Source organism: Hemitrygon akajei, chromosome 18 (genome assembly GCF_048418815.1).
Source record: "Hemitrygon akajei chromosome 18, sHemAka1.3, whole genome shotgun sequence".
In the NCBI taxonomy this organism is placed as follows: domain Eukaryota; kingdom Metazoa; phylum Chordata; class Chondrichthyes; order Myliobatiformes; family Dasyatidae; genus Hemitrygon; species Hemitrygon akajei.
In genome coordinates this window covers 32,109,111-32,129,604 of record NC_133141.1, presented here as the reverse complement: position 1 = coordinate 32,129,604, position 20,494 = coordinate 32,109,111, and the positions used below count along the sequence as shown (strand labels likewise).

The 20,494-nt window shown below is 52.8% G+C and overlaps 1 protein-coding gene across 3 annotated transcripts in view; it reads right to left on the bottom strand.

Moving 5' to 3' along the window:
- LOC140741264 (rap guanine nucleotide exchange factor 3-like) overlaps positions 1-19,857 on the bottom strand; it is an 89,060-nt gene extending 69,203 nt beyond the window's left edge. The window contains exons 1-4 of one of the 3 annotated variants that reach the window (XM_073071256.1): positions 19,740-19,857; positions 5,833-5,883; positions 5,356-5,462; positions 3,177-3,298 (exon numbers count right to left, since the gene is read on the bottom strand). In XM_073071256.1, the coding sequence (XP_072927357.1) occupies positions 3,177-3,298; positions 5,356-5,462; positions 5,833-5,883; positions 19,740-19,763 (304 nt within the window). In that variant the 5' untranslated portion in view covers positions 19,764-19,857. Of the gene's footprint in view, positions 1-3,176; positions 3,299-5,355; positions 5,463-5,832; positions 5,884-6,082; positions 6,172-11,199; positions 11,534-19,739 lie in introns of those variants that run through there. The other 2 variants (XM_073071255.1, XM_073071257.1) reach the window with 2 other exon arrangements.
- Between the last annotated feature and the right edge of the window lie 637 nt (positions 19,858-20,494).

Genomic DNA, 20,494 nt, shown 5'->3' with positions numbered 1-20,494 from the left:
GAATGGAGGGGTGGTGAGGAGGGAGCACTGAGTAGGGAAAGGAGTGCCACTCTGTGGGAGGGACGGTGAGGAGGGTGCGCCGTGCTGTGGGAGGGTCGGTGAGGAGGGGGCGCCGTGCTGTGGGAGGGGCGGTGAGGAGGGGCGCCCCGCTGTGGGAGGGGCGGTGAGGAGGGAGCGCCGTGCTGTAGGGGGGACGGTGAGGAGGGTGCACCGTGCTGTGGGAGGGACGGTGAGGAGGGAGTGCCGTGCTGTGGGAGGGGCGGTGAGGAGGGGCGGTGAGGAGGGAGCACCCCGCTGTGGGAGGGGCGGTGAGGAGGGATCGCCGCGCTGTGGGAGGGGCGGTGAGGAGGGAGCGCCGCGCTGTGGGAGGGGCGGTGAGGAGGATGCGCCGTGCTGTGGGAGGGGCGGTGAGGAGGGAACGCCGTGCTGTGGGAGGGACGGTGAGGAGGGGGCGCCCCGCTGTGGGAGGGGTGGTGACGAGGGAGCGCCGTGCTGTGGGAGGGGCGGTGAGGAGGGGGGCGCCGTGCTGTGGGAGGGGCGGTGAGGAGGGAGTGCCGTGCTGTGGGAGGGGCGGTGAGGAAGGGGCACCGTGTTGTGGGAGGGGCGGTGAGGAGGGAGCGCCGTGCTGTGGGAGGGGCGGTGAGGAGGGGCGGTGAGGAGGGGCGGTGAGGAGGGAGCACCCCGCTGTGGGAGGGGCGGTGAGGAGGGAGCGCCGTGCTGTGGAAGGGGAGGTGAGGAGGGAGCGCCGTGCTGTGGGAGGGGCGGTGAGGAGGGAGCGCCGTGCTGTGGAAGGGGAGGTGAGGAGGGTGCGCCGTGCTGTGGGAGGGGCGGTGAGGAGGGAGAGCCGTGCTGTGGGAGGGACGGTGAGGAGGGAGCGCCCCGCTGTGGGAGGGACGGTGAGGAGGGGACACCGTGCTGTGGGAGGGGCGGTGAGGAGGGAGTGCCGTGTTGTGGGAGGGACGGTGAGGAGGATGCGCCGTGCTGTGGGAGGGGCGGAGAGGAGGGGGCACCGTGCTGTGGGAGGGGCGGTGAGGAGGGTGCGCCGTGCTGTGGGAGGGGCGGTGAGGAGGGAGCACCCCGTTGTGGGAGGGACGGTGAGGAGGGAGCACCCCGTTGTGGGAGGGACGGTGAGGAGGGGGCACCGTGCTGTGGGAGGGGCGGTGAGGAGTGATCGCCGCGCTGTGGGAGGGGCGGTGAGGAGGGAGTGCCGTGCTGTGGGAGGGGCGGTGAGGAGGGATCGCCGCGCTGTGGGAGGGTCGGTGAGGAGGGAGCGCCCCGCTGTGGGAGGGGCGGTGAGGAGGGGGCACCGTGCTGTGGGAGGGACGGTGATGAGGGATCGCCTCGCTGTGGGAGGGGCGGTGAGGAGGGGGGCGCCGTGCTGTGGGAGGGGCGGTGAGGAGGGAGTGCCGTGCTGTGGGAGGGGCGGTGAGGAGGGATCGCCGCGCTGTGGGAGGGTCGGTGAGGAGGGAGCGCCCCGCTGTGGGAGGGGCGGTGAGGAGGGGGCACCGTGCTGTGGGAGGGACGGTGATGAGGGATCGCCTCGCTGTGGGAGGGGCGGTGAGGAGGGGGCGCCGTGCTGTGGGAGGGGCGGTGAGGAAGGGGCACCGTGTTGTGGGAGGGGCGGTGAGGAGGGAGCGCCGTGCTGTGGGAGGGGCGGTGAGGAGGGGCGGTGAGGAGGGAGTGCCGTGCTGTGGGAGGGGCGGTGAGGAAGGGGCACCGTGTTGTGGGAGGGGCGGTGAGGAGGGAGTGCCGTGCTGTGGGAGGGGCGGTGAGGAAGGGGCACCGTGTTGTGGGAGGGGCGGTGAGGAGGGAGCGCCGTGCTGTGGGACGGGCGGTGAGGAGGGAGCGCCGTGCTGTGGGAGGGACGGTGAGGAGGGAGCGCCGTGCTGTGGAAGGGGAGGTGAGGAGGGTGCGCCGTGCTGTGGGACGGGCGGTGAGGAGGGAGAGCCGTGCTGTGGAAGGGGAGGTGAGGAGGGAGCGCCGTGCTGTGGGAGGGGCGGTGAGGAGGGAGCGCCGTGCTGTGGAAGGGGAGGTGAGGAGGGTGCGCCGTGCTGTGGGAGGGGCGGTGAGGAGGGAGAGCCGTGCTGTGGGAGGGACGGTGAGGAGGGAGCGCCCCGCTGTGGGAGGGACGGTGAGGAGGGGACACCGTGCTGTGGGAGGGGCGGTGAGGAGGGAGTGCCGTGTTGTGGGAGGGACGGTGAGGAGGGAGCACCCCGTTGTGGGAGGGACGGTGAGGAAGGAGAGCCATGCTGTGGGAGGGGCGGTGAGGAGGGAGCACCCCGCTGTGGGAGGGTCGGTGAGGAGGGATCGCCGCGCTGTGGGAGGGGCGGTGAGGAGGGATCGCCGCGCTGTGGGAGGGGCGGTGAGGAGGGAGTGCCGTGCTGTGGGAGGGGCGGTGAGGAGGGATCGCCGCTCTGTGGGAGGGTCGGTGAGGAGGGAGCGCCCCGCTGTGGGAGGGGCGGTGAGGAGGGGGCACCGTGCTGTGGGAGGGACGGTGATGAGGGATCGCCTCGCTGTGGGAGGGGCGGTGAGGAAGGGGCGCCGTGCTGTGGGAGGGGCGGTGAGGAGGGAGTGCCGTGCTGTGGGAGGGGCGGTGAGGAGGGATCGCCGCGCTGTGGGAGGGTCGGTGAGGAGGGAGCGCCCCGCTGTGGGAGGGGCGGTGAGGAGGGGGCACCGTGCTGTGGGAGGGACGGTGATGAGGGATCGCCTCGCTGTGGGAGGGGTGGTGAGGAGGGGGCACCGTGCTGTGGGAGGGACGGTGAGGAGGGGGCGCCGTGCTGTGGGAGGGACGGTGAGGAGGGGGCACCGTGCTGTGGGAGGGACGGTGAGGAGGGGGCGCCGTGTTGTGGGAGGGTCGGTGAGGAGGATTAGCCGTGCTGTGGGAGCGGCAGTGAGGAGGGAGAGCCGTGCTGTGGGAGGGGTGGTGAGGAGGGAGAGCCGTGCTGTGGGAGGGGCGGTGAGGAGGGAGTGCCGTGCTGTGGGAGGGGCGGTGAGGAGGGAGTGCCGTGCTGTGGGAGGGGCGGTGAGGAGGGAGTGCCATGCTGTGGGAGGGACGGTGAGGAGGGAGCGCCGTGCTGTGGGAGGGGCGGTGAGGAGGGAGCGCCGTGCTGTGGGAGGGGCGGTGAGGAGGGAGCGCCGTGCTGCGGGAGAAGATGATGACGTAATGTAAAGCTCACCAGATTGCACCAACCCTTCCTCCATGAGCAGTTGCCACACGCCAACTGCCTGGGTCCTGCAGCGCACCGGGGGGTTGTTCTGTAGTAAACTGTCGACCATCTCCCGTCCTGAACAACACTGCCTGCAGATCAGAGACAGGAATGTCAGTCGCTACATCGCTCTCTCTCTGAAGAAGGAGGAATCTGATAGGAGGAGACAGTGGACCCATGGGAGCAGGAGCAATGGAGAGAGGTGATGGGTAGGTGAGGAGAAGATATGGGGTGAGATGAGAGTCAGAATGGGGAAAGGGAAAAGAGAGAAGTTGGAGGGGGAGAAATCTCCGGAAGTTAGAGAAATTGGTGTTGATGCTGTCAGATTGGAGACGAACCAGACGGAATTGGTGTTGCTCTTCCACTGCGTTTGGCCTCATTGTGGCCATAGATGTTCGAATGGAAAAGGGAAGTCAAATTGAAATGGCGGCCACTGGGAAATTCAGCATGTTGTGGCGTGCAGAGCAGCAGTCCCCCAAGCTATGTCTGATCTCACCGATGTAGAGGAGTCTGCACAGGGAGCTCCGGATACAGTAGATAACCCTGATGGACTCGCAGGTGTAGTGTCAACTCATCTGAAAGGACTGTTTGCGGTGCAGGAGGAGGTGAACGGGCAGGGGTAGCACTTGTCTCACAATATGCAGGGACAAGTGCTAGGTGGGAGGTTAGTGGAGAGGAACGAGTGGAGAAGGGAGTCACGTAAAAAATTACACGTGCGTTGTTATATGACCTCCTTTAAAAATTAAATAGAGTATGTTTGCTACATCTTAGTAGCCAGCTGAAAGCATTGGGGAGTGAGGGGGTTGGGAAAAGAAGCACAAACTAAAGCAGCCAAAATATAAATAGATGGAAAATCTCAGCAAATCCTTTGTATACGTATCCTTGCTCATAGACTGAAGCACGTTACATGAACCAGGATTGCATTTTAGAGCCCTGTCAATGCCTCATAATAAAATGTGGAAAACTGTTCAAACGGTGAAAATGTTATTAGCAAAAGACTAACAAATTTAGTTTTAGCATTAAATCCTACTTTCATAATACACAAAGAACTAATCAGGTCAGTCAACATTTTTTCAAAATTTACACAAACATTAAAACAAACATTTTGTTGAATATAAATGGTGGCGACAAAAGTCTATTTCTTTCAGCGTATCCATTAAGATAATGGGCTTTTGTTAATGTAATGAGAGATACTGGGGAGCTTTGTACAAGAATTTAAGTCAAATAGAATTCTAAAAACAAATTGCCCTATTAAAAATACTTCATCTGTGCAGGAATTAGAAAATAAATACTGGGACAAAAGTATCCTTAAAACCTACGCTCCTTGTGCTAAAAATGTGCCCGGGTCCCCAAGATCTGGAACTGTCCCAGACCTCTCTGTTGTTTACCAGCACTGCACTTTCTCTGTAACTGTGACACTTTATTCTGCATTCTGTTATTGTTTTACCTTGTTCTACCTCAATGCACTGTGTGATGATCTGATCGGTATGAACAGTATGTAAGACAAGATTTTCATCTCACCTCGGTACACGTGACAATAATAAACCAATTCCAAACCTTCAGCTGCCCGGGTCCCTGAGCTCTGGAACTCCCGACTGATCTCCCCAACACAACCCCCCACTCAGCGTCACTCTCCCCACTCTGCCTCCACCTCCCTCTGTTTCTTCCATCGCTAATTCACCCTCATCGAGCTCCGGGGGAGATAGTTCCAAACATTCATTTTACTCTCCTTTCTGGTGTAGAAAGTCTGTCCCCTCATTCTGAGACCGGAACTCATGGTTGTAAAAAGAAACTTTTTCCCTGTCCCTCTCCCCTCCAATGAGATCTCCTCTCATTCTCCCGAACACCAGAGAGTTCAGGACCCAGTCTGCTTGATCTCTCCCCACAGGGCAACCTCCTCTGTCTCAGGGATGGGTCTGGTGGAATCTCTATCGCACTCTCTCTGTGACCTCTCCCAGAGACTCTTCACCCCTTCAACCGCTAAGCTCTCCCCATCCCTGCCACTCCTGACCTCTCACCCTCAACCCCTCCCTGACTGACCTAATTCCTCCACCATCCACCTGCACTCACCCTGATCCCTGAAGCCCCATCGACCCTGCCCACCCAACAACCCCAGCCCCTCCCCGCATCCCACACAAACCCCACCTACCGCAGGGATTTGAGGTGCAGTCTCCGGTCGCGCATCAGCTCTGGGTTCACTGACAGGAGATGGGCTTGGAGCAGGAAACCAGCCTGGGTCACCTTCCCCCTCATGTCCTGTGGGGAGAGGGGAGAAGAGAGATGAATATAGCACAGACACATCCCCGAGGGATATCTACATCCCGAATCCTCAATTTCAGGAGGCATTTGGACCTCTGACCCCCCATTCTCAACTGTATCTGGAACTCCCAAATCTTTCCTGGGAGTATCCGAGACACCTTCCCCATTCCTGCGGGTATCCAGGACACCCTCCCAATCCGGGGCGTATCTGGGACAACCTCCCCATTCCTGGGTGTTTCTGGGAGTCCATTCCCATTCCCGGGGGTATCTGCACACTACTCCCCTTCCCAGTTAAACCTCAGCTCCCACCCTCCCAGCTTCCAGACAAGCGGGGGGTTGTTCCTGATTCCTGACCTCACACACTCACCTCCTGCATCGATCCATGGTCTTGTGGCAGGGAATGCTCTAGGAATGGACTCTGGAAGAGGAGACAGAGGTAGTTACTTTGTTTATGTGTGAGAGGGGGCAGGGGAAGAGAGGGGTGAGAGAGAGAGAGAGGTTGAATGAGGGGGAGAGAGGGGGCAGGGGGAAAGAGAAGAGGGAGTGAGAGGGGCAGAGGAGGTGGAGAGAGGGGTAGAGAGAAGGAGGAGGGGGAGGGTTTTTCCCTCTGCACTGACTCATCTCAGACTCTGGGAGCTTGGTGATCTTCAGGCTCTACATATTCCCCCTTCTCTCCCCCCCCCCCCCCCACTGCTGTGTACGTTAACAGACATTCCATCGGGGGGAGGGGGAGAATGACTGCTCTCCATTCAACCACTCCTCCCTAACATTCCCGCCCCAGAAACCTGACCTTCCTGTGAGTCCCAGCCTCCAGGCAAGGTTGTACCATTTGTGGCTGTTACCAATAACCTTCTCGACGTCACTGACAAAACCGGTCTGGGAGCTACGTCAGACACACACACACGCAGACACACACACACACACACCACACACACTCACACACACACACACCATACACACACACACACACACACACACACCACACACACTCACACACACACACACCATACACACACACACACACACACACACCACACACACACACACGCACACACACACACACGCACACACACACACCACACACACACACACGCACACACACACACACACACACACACTCACACACACACACACCACACACACTCACACACACACACACACACTCACACACACACACACCACACACACTCACACACACACACACACCACACACGCACACACCACACACGCACACGCACACACCACACATGCACACACACACACACCACACACACACACACACACATTAAAAAACTGACTCAGACAGAAGACACACTCACACACTCCTGTGACTGGTGGGGTGATCCAGGGATCAGTATTGGGAATCTGGATGTGAATAGCAAGTTTGCTGATTGATGATACTAAATGAGGGTTTTGTTGATAGTGAAACAGGTTACAATGCGGCCTTGATCATTTAGGGAGACGGGCTGAGGAATGGCAAAAGGACTTCAACTTGGCTAAGTGTGCGATAATGGATTTTGGACATTCAGACATATAGAGTAAATGGCAGGGCACTGACGAGTGTTGTGGAACACAGGGACTTTGGAGTACAAATACACAGCTCACTGAAACTGGCCATGGAAGTAGACAGAGAGGTGAAGAAGGTGTTTAGCACACTGGCCTTCATCAGTCAGGGCACTGAGTTTAGGAATAAGGACGTCAGGTTGTAGTCGTGTAAGTAGTTGGTGAGGCCACACTTGGAGTGTTGGGAACAGTTTGGTCATCCTGTTTTAGGAAAGGCATTTAGGGTGCAGAACAGATCTACTGGACCAGAATTATCGGGAGAGGATGGCCAGGCTAGATCTTTATTCCTTGGAGTGTAGAAGAATGAGAGATGAACTCAGAGATGCATGGATAAAGTGGATGGTCCTCAGCATTGGGGAATCCAATGCTAGAGAGCACAAGTACAAGATAAGAGGGGAGACGAAGGGTCTTGGCCCGAAACGTCGACTGTGCTTCTCCCTATAGATGCTACCTGGCCTGCTGTGTTCCACCAGCATTTTGTGTGTGTTGTTTGAATTTCCAGCATCTGCAGATTTCCTTGTGTTTAAGAGGGGAGATTTAAGAGAGAGAGAGACAGAGAAAGATGGAAACAGAAAGAGAGAGGGAGAAAGAGAGGGAGGGGGAGAGAGAGTGGGAGAGGGAGAGGGAAAAAAGCAGGAGGACATGATGCTTTCAAAGGCGACTTGCCTACCCTCACCCAGTGATTACAACCAGAGATATCTGCAGAATCCAGAGGAACAACACCCATATCAGTTCCCAGTGACAGAGACCTTAATCAAAGCCATCTGGTGAATAAACAGGGGAAGCTCTGCTGCAAACTGGCTCATGCACGTCACAGTATACACTGGCCAACAATAGCCTTGATACAGACACACACACATTGGTCTCATCGAGTCCAGACAGGTACCAGTTTACAAAGATAATCTCTCAACACACCAGCTCAGACTTAATGGTATTATGCAGGAGTTCAGAGACATTTGCATGGAACAAAGGTCAAATTTCACAGAAAAATCATTACCAAAGTCCAGATATGTCACCATATACACCCTGAGATACACTTTCTTGCAGGCATACTCAACAAATACACAGCAGAAAGACAACAACAACAATAAAATCAATGAAAGACTGCACCAATGTGCAAAATAAAACAAGCCGTGCAATAACAAACAAAAATAAGCAATAAACATCGAGAACATGAAATAAAGAGTCCATAAGTTGTGGAAACATTTCAATAATCGGGTAAGTGAAGTTGACTGAAGTTATGACAGAAAGATTAGAATGCAAAGAGGCAGATCAGGACTTTGCATACACTCCCAGGGTCAGACACAGAGTGAATCTCCCTCCACACTGTCCCATCACACACTCCCGGGGTCAGACACAGAGTGAATCTCCCTCCACACCATCCCATCACACACTCCCGGGGTCAGACACAGAGTGAATCTCCCTCCACACCGTCCCATCACACATTCCCAGGGGCAGACAGAGTGAATCTCCCTCCACACTGTCCCATCACACACTCCCGGGGTCAGACACAGAGTGAGTCTCCCTCCACACCGTCCCATCACACACTCCCGGGGTCAGACAAAGAGTGAATCTCCCTCCACACTGTCCCATCACACACTCCCGGGGTCAGACACAGAGGGAATCTCCCTCCACACCATCCCATCACACACTCCCAGGGTCAGACACAGAGGGAATCTCCCTCCACACCATCCCATCACACACTCCCAGGGTCAGACACAGAGTGAATCTCCCTCCACACAGTCCCATCACACACTCCCGGGGTCAGACACAGAGTGAATCTCCCTCCACACCGTCCCATCACACACTCCCGGGGTCAGACACAGAGTGAAACTCCCTCCACACTGTCCCATCACACTCTCCCAGGGACAGGCACAGAGGGAATCTCCCTCCACACTGTCCCATCACACACTCCCAGGGTCAGACACAGTGTGAATCTCCCTCCACATCATCCCATCACACACTCCCAGGGTCAGACACAGTGTGAATCTCCCTCCACATCATCCCATCACACACTCCCAGGGTCAGACACAGAGTGAATCTCCCTCCACATCGTCCCATCACACACTCCCAGGGTCAGACACAGAGTGAATCTCCCTCCACATCGTCCCATCACACACTCCCAGGGTCAGACACAGTGTGAATCTCCCTCCACACTGTCCCATCACACGCTCCCAAGGTCGGACACAGAGTGAATCTCCCTCCACATCATCCCATCACACACTCCCAAGGTCGGACACAGAGTGAATCTCCCTCCACACCATCCCATCACACACTCCCAGAGTCACACACACAGTGAATCTCCCTCCACACCGTCCCATCACATACTTCCAGCATCAATACTTCACAAGTACAGCCATCCCTACCACATTCTGCATTAAAGATTCCCACCACCCAGGGCATGCCAGCACAAATCATTAAGGTACAGAAGGCTGAAGTCCAACACCTCCTGGTGCACGAACAGCTACTTTTCTTCAGCCATTTGCATCTTTAACCAACCAGCACTATCCTCATCACCACCTGAGTACAGCAACACTGTGACCAGTTTCCACTACACTGGACTTTGTGCTCTAACTGTGTTCATTCTGGTAAGATTATGCGGATTTTGAAGTGCTTTTGTTGTGAATGTTATTTCTGATACTCTGCTGCTGCAAGTTTTTCATGGCACCTGTGCACACTGCGTCTTGTACAGGTGACGATAATCTGCACCGCTGCCCCTGTTTGAGCATTTGAAGGGGCAGCAGGTCAAGCGAATAGGGTTGTTTGGATCACGTATGGTGTGTGGCCCTCATTAGTCTGGGAAATGAGCTCAAGAGCCACCAAGTTGCAGCTCCATAAAACCGTAGTTAGACGACACTTGGAGTATTGTATTCAGTTCTGGTCGCCTCATTACAGGAAGGATGTGGAAACTTTCGAGAGGGTGCAGAGGAGATTTACAAGAATGCTGGATTAGAGAGCATGACTTGTGAGGAAAGGTTGAGCGAGTTAGGGTTTTTCTCTTTGGAGCAAAGGAGGATGAGAGGTGATGTGATAGAGGTGTACAACATGATAAGAGGCATAGATAGAGCGGACAACCAGAGACTTTATCCCAGGGCAGAAATGGCTAATATGAGGGGACATAATTTTAAGGTGATTGGAGGAAAGTTTAAGGGGGATTTCAGAGGTACTCCAAATGCAGTCCGACCAATGCCTTAAAAAGCCTCAGCATTACATCTTTTCTTTTATATTTTAATCCTCTGGAAATGAATGCTAACATTGCATTTGCTTTCCTTACCATTGACTTAACCTGCAAGTTAACCTTTAGGGAATCTGCAGTCCCTTTACACCTACCATTTCTGAATTCACTCCCCCTTTAGAAAATAGTCCTTCTACCAAAGTGCATGACCACATACTTCTCTGTACTATATTCCGTCTGCCACTTCTTTACCCATTCTCCCAGACTCGCTGCTTCCTTAACACTACCTGCCCTGCCACCTGTCTTTGTATCGTCCACAAACTGCAGATGATGCAGGCTGGGGGAGCAGTAGGAAGGAAGCACTGTGCTGTGGGAGGGATGGAGTGGGGAAGAGAGGGAGATAAAGGGGGGGGGGTTAAAGAGAGGGGAAAGGGGAAGAGAGGGGTAAAGAAGGGGGTTAAAGAGAGGGACAAAGAGAGAGGGTTAAAAGAAGGAGGTAAAGAGAAGGGGAAAGGGAGAGAGGGGAAGAGGGGAAAGAGGGTGGGAAAACGGTGAGAAAAAAGAGTGGGAAAAGAGAGGAAGAGTGGGGGATTAGAGAGAGGGGGAAGAGAGAGGGGTAGAGGGGTGAGAGAGCGAGATGAAGAGAGGAGGTGACATGGGGAGAGGCAAAAATAGAGAGGGTATAGAGAGGGATGTAGAGAGGGGGATAGAAGGGGATAGAGAGGATGATATAGGGGTCAGAGAGGGAGTGGTATGGGAATGGAGAGGGGGAACAGAGAGTGGGAGATAGAGGAGGCAAGAGGGGGCAGAGAGAAGGGGAGAAAGGGGTAGAGAATGAGGAATGAGAGGGGGAGAGAAGGAGGGTAAGGAGCTAAAGAGGGAAATAGTAGGCAAAAGCTGAGTGAGACAGTGAGAGACTGAGGGACAGATGGAGAGGGTGAAAAAGAAAGAGAGGAGAGATGCAGGTTTGCCTGCTGTGATCAATCAACCATCTACCCATCTTAATCCTTGAACAGTGGCAATGGAGCCCCTCGAGGTTTGGAGACTGTACTTCTGAGCCCAGGGAATCTCCATTTCTCCCTGGATCCTTCACATGATGCTCCTGGTTTCCTGCCGGTAGCTTCTCTCTCCCTCTCTCTCTCTCTCTTTCTCTTTCTCGGCACCCAGTTCCAGCACGTCCGGGAAACTCCTGTCATTCCTCTGGGAACAAATCTCCCATCACCCACGTCTGAGGCTTCGTCCCTCGCTGATTCCTGGTCTCCTAGTTCGACAGCTCGTTCATTGCCCGCTCCTCTCCAGCTGAGGTGACACGGCAGGACAGGCTTCACCTTGCATGTCCCGGCTGAGTAAATATTTGGAGAGTTCCTTGAGGGAGGGCGGGGAAGGAACGCGTGTGTGTGTGTGTGTGTGTGTGTGTGTGTGCGAGAGAGAGAGCGAGAGCGAGAGCGAGAGAGAGAGAGAGAGAGAGAGAGTGTACAGGGAAGAGACAATGGGAGTGAGTGAAAAGGAGAGAGAGGGGGAGGGTGGGAAGGAGAGAGAGAGGGAGAGAGAGATCACAGAGAGAGCGAAATAAACAGAGAGAGGGGGAGGGGGACAAGGAAGAGATAATGGGAGAGAGTGAAAATGGAGAGAAAGGGGAGGGAGAGAGGGGGTAGTGAGGGAATCCCAGATCTGACCCATGAACGTTGGGTTGGATACTCACTCACTCACCTCCCTCCCCTCCTCTTCCCTCCTCCACCTGTCACCTGAACCCCCTCTACTCCACCTTCCATCAAGAAGACCCCATCTCTCAGACTGTGGGTCTCCACCATGGAACAAAGTGGAGCCATCCCTTTCCCCGCCTCTCTGCCTCTCTCTCTCTCTCTCTGTCTTGTCTCATCCGCCATCAGATTTCTGAATAGTCCATGAATTCACCTCCTCTTTCTCTCCTGCTCTCTCTTTCTCTCTCTGCCGCTTTCATTTTTTCTCTCTCATTCTTTTCTTCTTCTCTGTCTCTCTCATCCCTTTGCCACCCCCTCTCTCCATCTTTATCAGCCTCTTTCTCTCTGTTCCTTTCTCCCTCCCCCCTCTGTCTCTGTGTCTGTCACTGCCTGCTTTACTCTCTGTTCCTTTCTCCCTCCCTCCCCCCTCTCTCTCACTGTTTCTCTGTTCCTTTCTCCCTCCCTCTCTCTGTCTCTGTCTTTCTCTCTCAGTCCTTTAGTCTCTATTTTTTTACCTTTGTTCCATGCTCTGCTTCTGCTATTCTCTCTCTATCTATCTCTCCATCTCTCTCTTGTACTTTTCTCTCCTCCCTCCTATCTTCCTATGACTCTCTCTCTCCCCCCCCCCATATCTCTCTCCCTCTCTCATTTGGCACTCTCTCCTTCACTTCTCCCTCTCTGCATTTGTGTTCCTTTCTCATTGACTCACTTTCTCACCATCTGCCTGCTCTTCACCTTTGCCTGTCTCCCTCTCCTCTCTCTCATCTCTATCTCCCTCTATCTCTCTCTCCTCCTCAATGTCAACAAAGCAAAAGAGCTGGTCATTGACTTCAGGAAGGGAGGAGTGGGGTGGTGCACATTCTCCTGTCTGCATCAACAGTGCTGAGGTTGAGAGAGTTGAGAGCTTCAAGTTCCTAGGAGTGAACATCACCAATAGCCTGTCCTGGTCCAACTAGATTACTATCACCTACCTCTACTTCCTTGGGAGACTAAAGAAATTCAGCATATTCCCATTGATCCTTACCAATTTTTACAAATGCACCATTCTGTCTGGATACCACATGGCTTGGTACAGCAACTACTCTGCCCGTTGTGGACACAGCTCAGTACATCACGGAAACCAGCCCCTCCTCCATGGACTCTGTCTGCACTTCTTGCTGCCTCAGTAAAGCAGGCAATCATCTCAGACATTCCCTCTTCTCAAAGTTCAAAGTAAATTTATTACCAAAAGTACAGATATGTCACTATATACAACCCTGAGATTCATTTTCTTGTGAGCATGCTCAGTAAATCCAAGAAACACAACAGAATCAATGAAAAACTGCACCCAACAGGATGGACAAATAACTAATGTGCAAATGACAACAAACTGTGCAAATACAAAAGAAGAGAAAAAGAAATAATAATAATAAATAAATAAGCAATAGATATCGAGAATGAGATGAAGGGTCCTTGAAAGCGAGTTCATTGGTTATAGGAACATTTCAGTGCTGGAGTGAGTGAAGTTGAGTGAGGTTATCCCCTTTGGTTCAAGAGCCTGATGTCTGAGGGATAATAACTGTTCCTGAACCTGGTGGTGTGAGTCCTGAGGCTCCTGTACCTCCTTCCTGATGGCAGCAGTGAAGAAGAGAGCATGTCCTGGGTGGTGGGGATCTTTGATGATTAATGGTGGGGAGGGCTTTACCTGTGATGGACTGAGCCGTATCCACTACCTTTTGTGGGATTTTTAATTCAAGGGCATTGATGTTTCCATACTAGCCTGTAATGCAACCAGTCAACATCTATAGAAGTTTGTCAAAGTTTTAGATGTCATGCCATGTCTTCACAAACTTCTAAGGAAGTAGAAGTGTTGCCATGTTTTCTTTGTAATTACACAGGACGGGTCCTCTGAAATGATAACACTGAGGAATTTAAAGTTGTTGACCCTCTCCACCTCTGATCCCCCGATGAGGACTGGATCACGGACCTCTGGTTTCCTCCCCATAGAGTCAATAATCAGCTCCTTGGTTTTGCTGACATTGAGAGCGAGGTTGCTGTCATGACAACACTCAGCCAGATTTTCAGTCTCCCTCCTGAATGCTGATTTGTCACCACCTTTGATTGAGACGACAACAGTGGTGACATCAGCAAACTTAAATATGGCATTGGAGCTGTGCTTAGCCACACAGTGAGTGTAAAGCGAGTAGAGCAGGGGGCGAAGCACACAATCTTGTGCTGATGGAGATTGTGGAAGAGATGTTGTTGCCAATCTAAACTGACTGAGGTCTGCAAGTGAGGAAATCGAGGATCCAGTTGCATAAAGGGGTATTGAGGCCCAGGTCTTAAGCTTACTGATCAGATTTGAGGGGATGACGGTACTGAATGTTGAGCTGTAGTCGATATAGAGCATCCTGATGTATGCATCTTTTCTGTCCAGGTGTTCCAGGGTTGAGTGAAGAGCCAATGAGATGGCATCCGCTGTGGACCTATTGCCCTGGTAGGCAAATTGGAGTGGATCTAAGTCAGGCAGGAGTTAATATGTTTCATCAGCAACCTCTCAAAGCACTTCATCACTGCGGATGTAAGTGATTGAGGCAGCTCACCACGCTCTTCTTGGGCACCGGTGTAATCAAAGCCTGCTTGAAGCAGGTGGGTACCACAGTCTGCAGAAGCAAGAGGTTAAAGATCTCAGTGAACACTCTAGGCAGGTGATCAGAACAGGTCTTTAGTATTTTGCCAGGTACCCCATCCGGTTTGGATGGTTTTCATGGGTTCACCCTCCTGAACACTGCTCGCACGCCAGCTTCAGAGACTGAAATCACAGGATCGTCAGGGGATGTGGGAGCTCGTGAAGGCTCCTCCATGGAAGACATTGAGCTCCTCTGGGAGCAAAGCCCTGCTGTCTCCTCTGTCGCTTGATTTAACTTTGTAGAAGGTGATGGTATTCAAGCCCTGCCACGGCTGTCAAGCATCCCTTGTTGATTCAAGTTTAGTCCGGAATTACCACTTCACCCAAGAAATGGCTTTCCACAATTATACTGAGACCTCTTGTAACATTCTTGGTTGACAGATCTGAATGCCATTGATCTGGCTCTCAGCAGATTGTGGATCTCATGGTTCATCCAGGGAAGACTCTGAATGATTTTGTGGTGGCACACTCATCTACAACTGTTTTAATCAAAGTCTGTTACAACCATGGTGTATCCATTCAGATCCTCTGATGAGTCCTTGAACACAGCCCCCCTCTGCCTCCTGCCACCACCTCTTTGTTGTCCTACTCTCTGGAGCTTTGCTCTTTAGCCTCTGCCTGTATACAGGTAGGAGAAGTGATTACACTTCCCAAAATGTGGTCTGGGATGGAACGGTAGGTATTCCTTATCATAGTATAGCAGTGATTGAGTGTGTTAGAAACATAGAAAACTACAGCACAATACAGGCCCTTCGGCCCACAATGCTGTGCCAAACATGTACTTACCTTAGAAATGACCTAGGGTTGTCCATAGCCCTCTATTTTTCTAAGCTCCATGTACCTATCTAGATGTCTCTTAAAAGACCCCATCAAATCCAATTGGGAACACTGATGCTGCAGTTTATATGCTGATGATAATTGGGCAGAGATTTCTTCAAACAAGCCTGATTGAAGTCCCTGACTATCAGTCGAAATGCATCGGAGTGGATTGTTTATTCTCTCCCCTCCCATTGGGCAGAAGATACAAAAACCTGAAAGCACGATCCACCAGCCTCAAGGACAGCTTTATCCTGTTGTTATCAGACTATTGAACAGTCCCCTAGTACAATAAGATGGACTCTTGACCTCACAATCTACCTCATCATGGCCCTCGCACCTTATTGTCTGCCTGCACTACACTTTCTCTGTAACTGTGACACTTTATTCTGCATTCTGTTATTGTTTTACCTTGTTCTACCTCAAAGCACTGCGTAATGATCTGATCTGTGTGAACAGTGTGTAAGACAAGCTTTTCAATGTATCTCGGTACATGTGACAATAATAAAACAATACCAATACTAAATCCCACACACACAGCAGGATCTCACAAACCAACCTCCTCCCAGGTATCGGTAGGAGAAGGAGGGGGAGCAAGCCTTTCTTGTTCACCCACAAGGTCCACAACCTAATCTTGTCTCAGCATCTCTCATCCCTCTGCTCCCACCAATGTGCTTCCCTGTAATGGAACGTCTCTGGGAGAGAGGGAAATCCTGAGTTCAGCAGTGGAAAGCTGTGCAGCTCGAACACCCTCTATAAAGTCAGCAGTGACACCACTATTGCTGGCAGGATCTCAGATGGTGCGGAGGAGGCATACAGGAGCAAGATAGATCAGCTGGTTGAGTACAACCTTGCACTCAACATTAGTAAAACCAAGGAATTGATTGTGGGCTTCAGGAACGGGAAGTTGAGGGAACACACACCAGTCCTCATTGAGGGATCAGCAGTGGAAAGGGTGAGCAGTTTCAAATTCCTGGGTGACAACATCTCTGAAAATCTAACCTGGGCCCAACATAGTGATGCAGTTACAAAGAAGGCGTGGCAGCAGCTGTACTTCATTTGGAGTTTGAGAAGTTTTGATACATCACCAAAAAGTACTGCAAATTTCCACAGCTGTACAGTGGAGAGCATTCTGACTGGGTGCATCACCGTCTGGTGTGGAGTCTCCAATGCAGAGGATCACAAGAGGCTGCAGAGGGTTGTAGACCCAGTCAGCTCCATCACAGGCACAAACCTCCCCAACATCGAGGACATCCTCAGGAGGCAGGGTCTCAAGAAGGCGGCATCCATCAACAGGGACCCTCACTGTCCAGGACATGCCCTCTTCTCATTACTACCACCGGGAGAAGGTACAGGAACCTGAAGACACACACTCAGCATTTTAGATACTGCTTCTTCATCTCCACCATTAGATTTCTGAATAGGTCATGAACACTATCTAATTATTTTGGTCTTTCTGCTCTATTTATTTATTTAGAGGTACAGAGGGGAGACCTGACAGAGGTTTCTCAGATTATGACAGGTACAGATATCAAATGACAACTGGTATCTTTCTACCCAGAGTGGAAATATCTAACACCACAGAGCACACATTTAAGGTAAGAGGGGGTAAATTCAAAGGAGGTGTATGGGGCAAGTTCCTTTTTTCTTTACACAGGGTGCCCGGAATGTACTGCAAGGAATGGAGATACAACAGAGGATGTTTAAGAGACTCTTAGCCATGTGAATGTACAAAGAATGGATGGATGTAGACATTGGGTAGGCAGAAAGGATTAGGCATTTAATTACTAGATTTAATTAGTTTGGCACAACATTTTGGTGAGGGCCTGTTCCTTTTCTGTACTGTTCCCTCACTGCCTCACCTACAGCACTGCACTCCCTCCTCAATGCCCCTCCAACAGCGTGGTGCTCCCTCCTCACCATACCTCCAGGAAATGGAGTCCCAGGAGAGAATTTACACACCCCAACCCCCAGTGCTGGTCTCTCTCTGTATGAGGACTTGTGTCTCACAGGCCTCTACGATGAACATCAGTGCAGTGGCCACAATTAGTTTAACAGGAAGTCTGCGGTTTCCATCTCACTGACTCTCTCCTCACACTACAGATTAACTTGACCTTATCTCCCTCAATCCTCCCTCTATTTCGCACGCACTCTTCTTTCTATCTTTCAATCGCTGTATGCCCACCCTCTCACTTTCTCCCTCTACTTTCCTGCATGCCCCTTTCCTTCTCGCTTCTTTTACCCCTTATCCACTCTCCCTTCCTCTTTCTTCCCCCCTCCTCTCTCCCTCACCCACCTCTTTCCACTATCTAAAACTCTCCCCCTCTCCCTCCTCCCTCCCAGGGTTTAAAGTTCCACAGGAATTACAGAGCACCTGCTCATCGATCAGGGAGGTTCATAAAGTGCAATAAAAAACTCCCGGAAACTGGAATTTGCCTTGAGTTTGGGTGAGACGGTCACCAAACTGTGTCGTGGCAAAACATCTGTCACCATCCCCAGTGAGTCACAAAAAGAGACAGAGAATCTTCCTGTATACCAGACTGCCGGGAGTGTGTGATGGGACGGTGTGGAGGGAGATTCACTCTGTGTCTGACCCCGGGAGTGTGTGATGGGACAGTGTGGAGGGAGATTCACTCTGTGTCTGACCCTGGGAGTGTGTGATGGGACAGTGTGGAAGGAAATTCACTCTGTGTCTGACCCCGGGAGTGTGTGATGGGACAGTGTGGAGGGAGGTTCACTCTGTGTCTGACCCCGGGAGTGTGTGATGGGACAGTGTAGAGGGAGATTCACTCTGTGTCTGACCCTGGGAGTGTGTGATGGGACAGTGTGGAGGGAGATTCACTCTGTGTCTGACCCCGGGAGCCTGTGATGGGACAGTGTGGAGGGAGATTCACTCTGTGTCTGATCCCGGGAGTGAGTGATGGGACAGTGTGGAGGGAGATTCACTCTGTGTCTGATCCCGGGAGTGAGTGATGGGACAGTGTGGAGGGAGATTCACTCTGTGTCTGACCCTGGGAGTGTGTGATGGGACAGTGTGGAAGGAAATTCACTCTGTGTCTGACCCCGGGAGTGTGTGATGGGACAGTGTGGAGGGAGATTCACTCTGTGTCTGACCCTGGGAGTGTGAGATGGGACGGTGTGGAGGGTCATTCTGTGTCTGACCCTGGGAGTGTGTGATGGGACAGTGTGGAGGGAGATTCACTCTGTGTCTGAACCCTGGAGTGTGGGATGGGACAGTGTGGAGGGAGCTTCACTCTGTGTCTGACCCCGGGAGTGTGTGATGGGATGGTGTGGAGGGAGATTCACTCTGTGTCTGACCCCGGGAGTGTGTGATGGGACAGTGTGGAGGGAGATTCACTCTGTGTCTGATCCCGGGAGTGAGTGATGGGACAGTGTGGAGGGAGATTCACTCTGTGTCTGATCCCGGGAGTGAGTGATGGGACAGTGTGGAGGGAGATTCACTCTGTGTCTGACCCTGGGAGTGTGTGATGGGACAGTGTGGAAGGAAATTCACTCTGTGTCTGACCCCGGGAGTGTGTGATGGGACAGTGTGGAGGGAGATTCACTCTGTGTCTGACCCTGGGAGTGTGAGATGGGACGGTGTGGAGGGTCATTCTGTGTCTGACCCTGGGAGTGTGTGATGGGACAGTGTGGAGGGAGATTCACTCTGTGTCTGAACCCTGGAGTGTGGGATGGGACAGTGTGGAGGGAGCTTCACTCTGTGTCTGACCCCGGGAGTGTGTGATGGGATGGTGTGGAGGGAGATTCACTCTGTGTCTGACCCCGGGAGTGTGTGATGGGACAGTGTGGAGGGAGATTCACTCTGTGTCTGACCCTGGGAGTGTGAGATGGGACTGTGTGGAGGGAGATTCACTCTGTGTCTGACCCCGGGAGTGTGTGATGGGACAGTGTGGAGGGAGATTCACTCTGTGTCTGACCCTGGGAATGTGTAATGGGACAGTGTGGAGGGAGATTCACTCTGTGTCTGACACCGGGAGTGTGTGATGGGACAGTGTGTAGGGAGATTGACTCTGTGTCTGAACCCGGGAGTGTGTCATGGGACAGTGTGGAGGGAGATTCACTCTGTGTCTGACCCCGGGAGTGTGTGATGGGACAGTGTGGAGGGAGATTCACTCTGTGTCTGAACCCGGGAGTGTGTCATGGGACAGTGTGGAGGGAGATTCACTCTGTGTCTGACCCCAGGAGTGTGTGATGGGACGGTGTGGAGGGAGCTTCAGTCTGTGTCTGACCTCGGGAGTGTGTGATGGGACAGTAAGGAGTCTATACTGTGTCTCACCACGGTGTGGTGTGATGGGACGGTGTGGAAGGAGATTCAGACTGTGAGCACGTACCTCTGAATCCAAGGTGGAAGCCATTTTTCCGATTCTCCCAGGTTATATCGCATTCGCCTGCTGGTGTTTTATTGATCGGACAGCATCTGCCTTTCACCGGAAATTGTGTAGAAACCCCCCCGTTACATTGTTGGGGTTTGTGTAGAATTTGATTTTGTCGTGCAACGCTTCTCAACCCACATCCTTCCTGCTCTTGTCTGTACCTTTCACGTCCCACTGCTTTAGCCCTCTCAGGGGAAGCTGTGAGTCACAGGGCACAGTATTACATAGGAGAATGCCCTTTGGTCCGCATTGCCTCTGCCTGCCACTCTATGAGGATGTTGTCAAGACTTTAGGGATTGAGTTATAGAATCAGAATTAAGTTTATTATCACAGTGCAGAGTAGAGAAATAAAATTTCTATCAATTACAGAAACTGTGCAAATGAGGAATACTGAAGTCGTGTTCGTGGGTTCATGAACCATTCAGAAGTCTGAAGGCGGAGGGAAAGGAGCTGTTCTTGAAACACTGAGTGTGTGTCTTCAGGCTCCTGTACCTCCTCCCTGATGGTAGTACCAAGAAGAAGGCATGTCCCAAATGGTGAGGGTCCTCAGTGATGGGTGCCACTGTCTTGAGACGCCCTCGACGGTGGGGAGGGTTGTTCCCATGATGTAGCTGGCTGAGTTTACAACCTTCTGCGATCCTGTGCATTGGAGCCTCCACACCAGGCGGTGATGCAACCAGTCTCCCCCTTACATCTGTATAAATTTGCTAAGA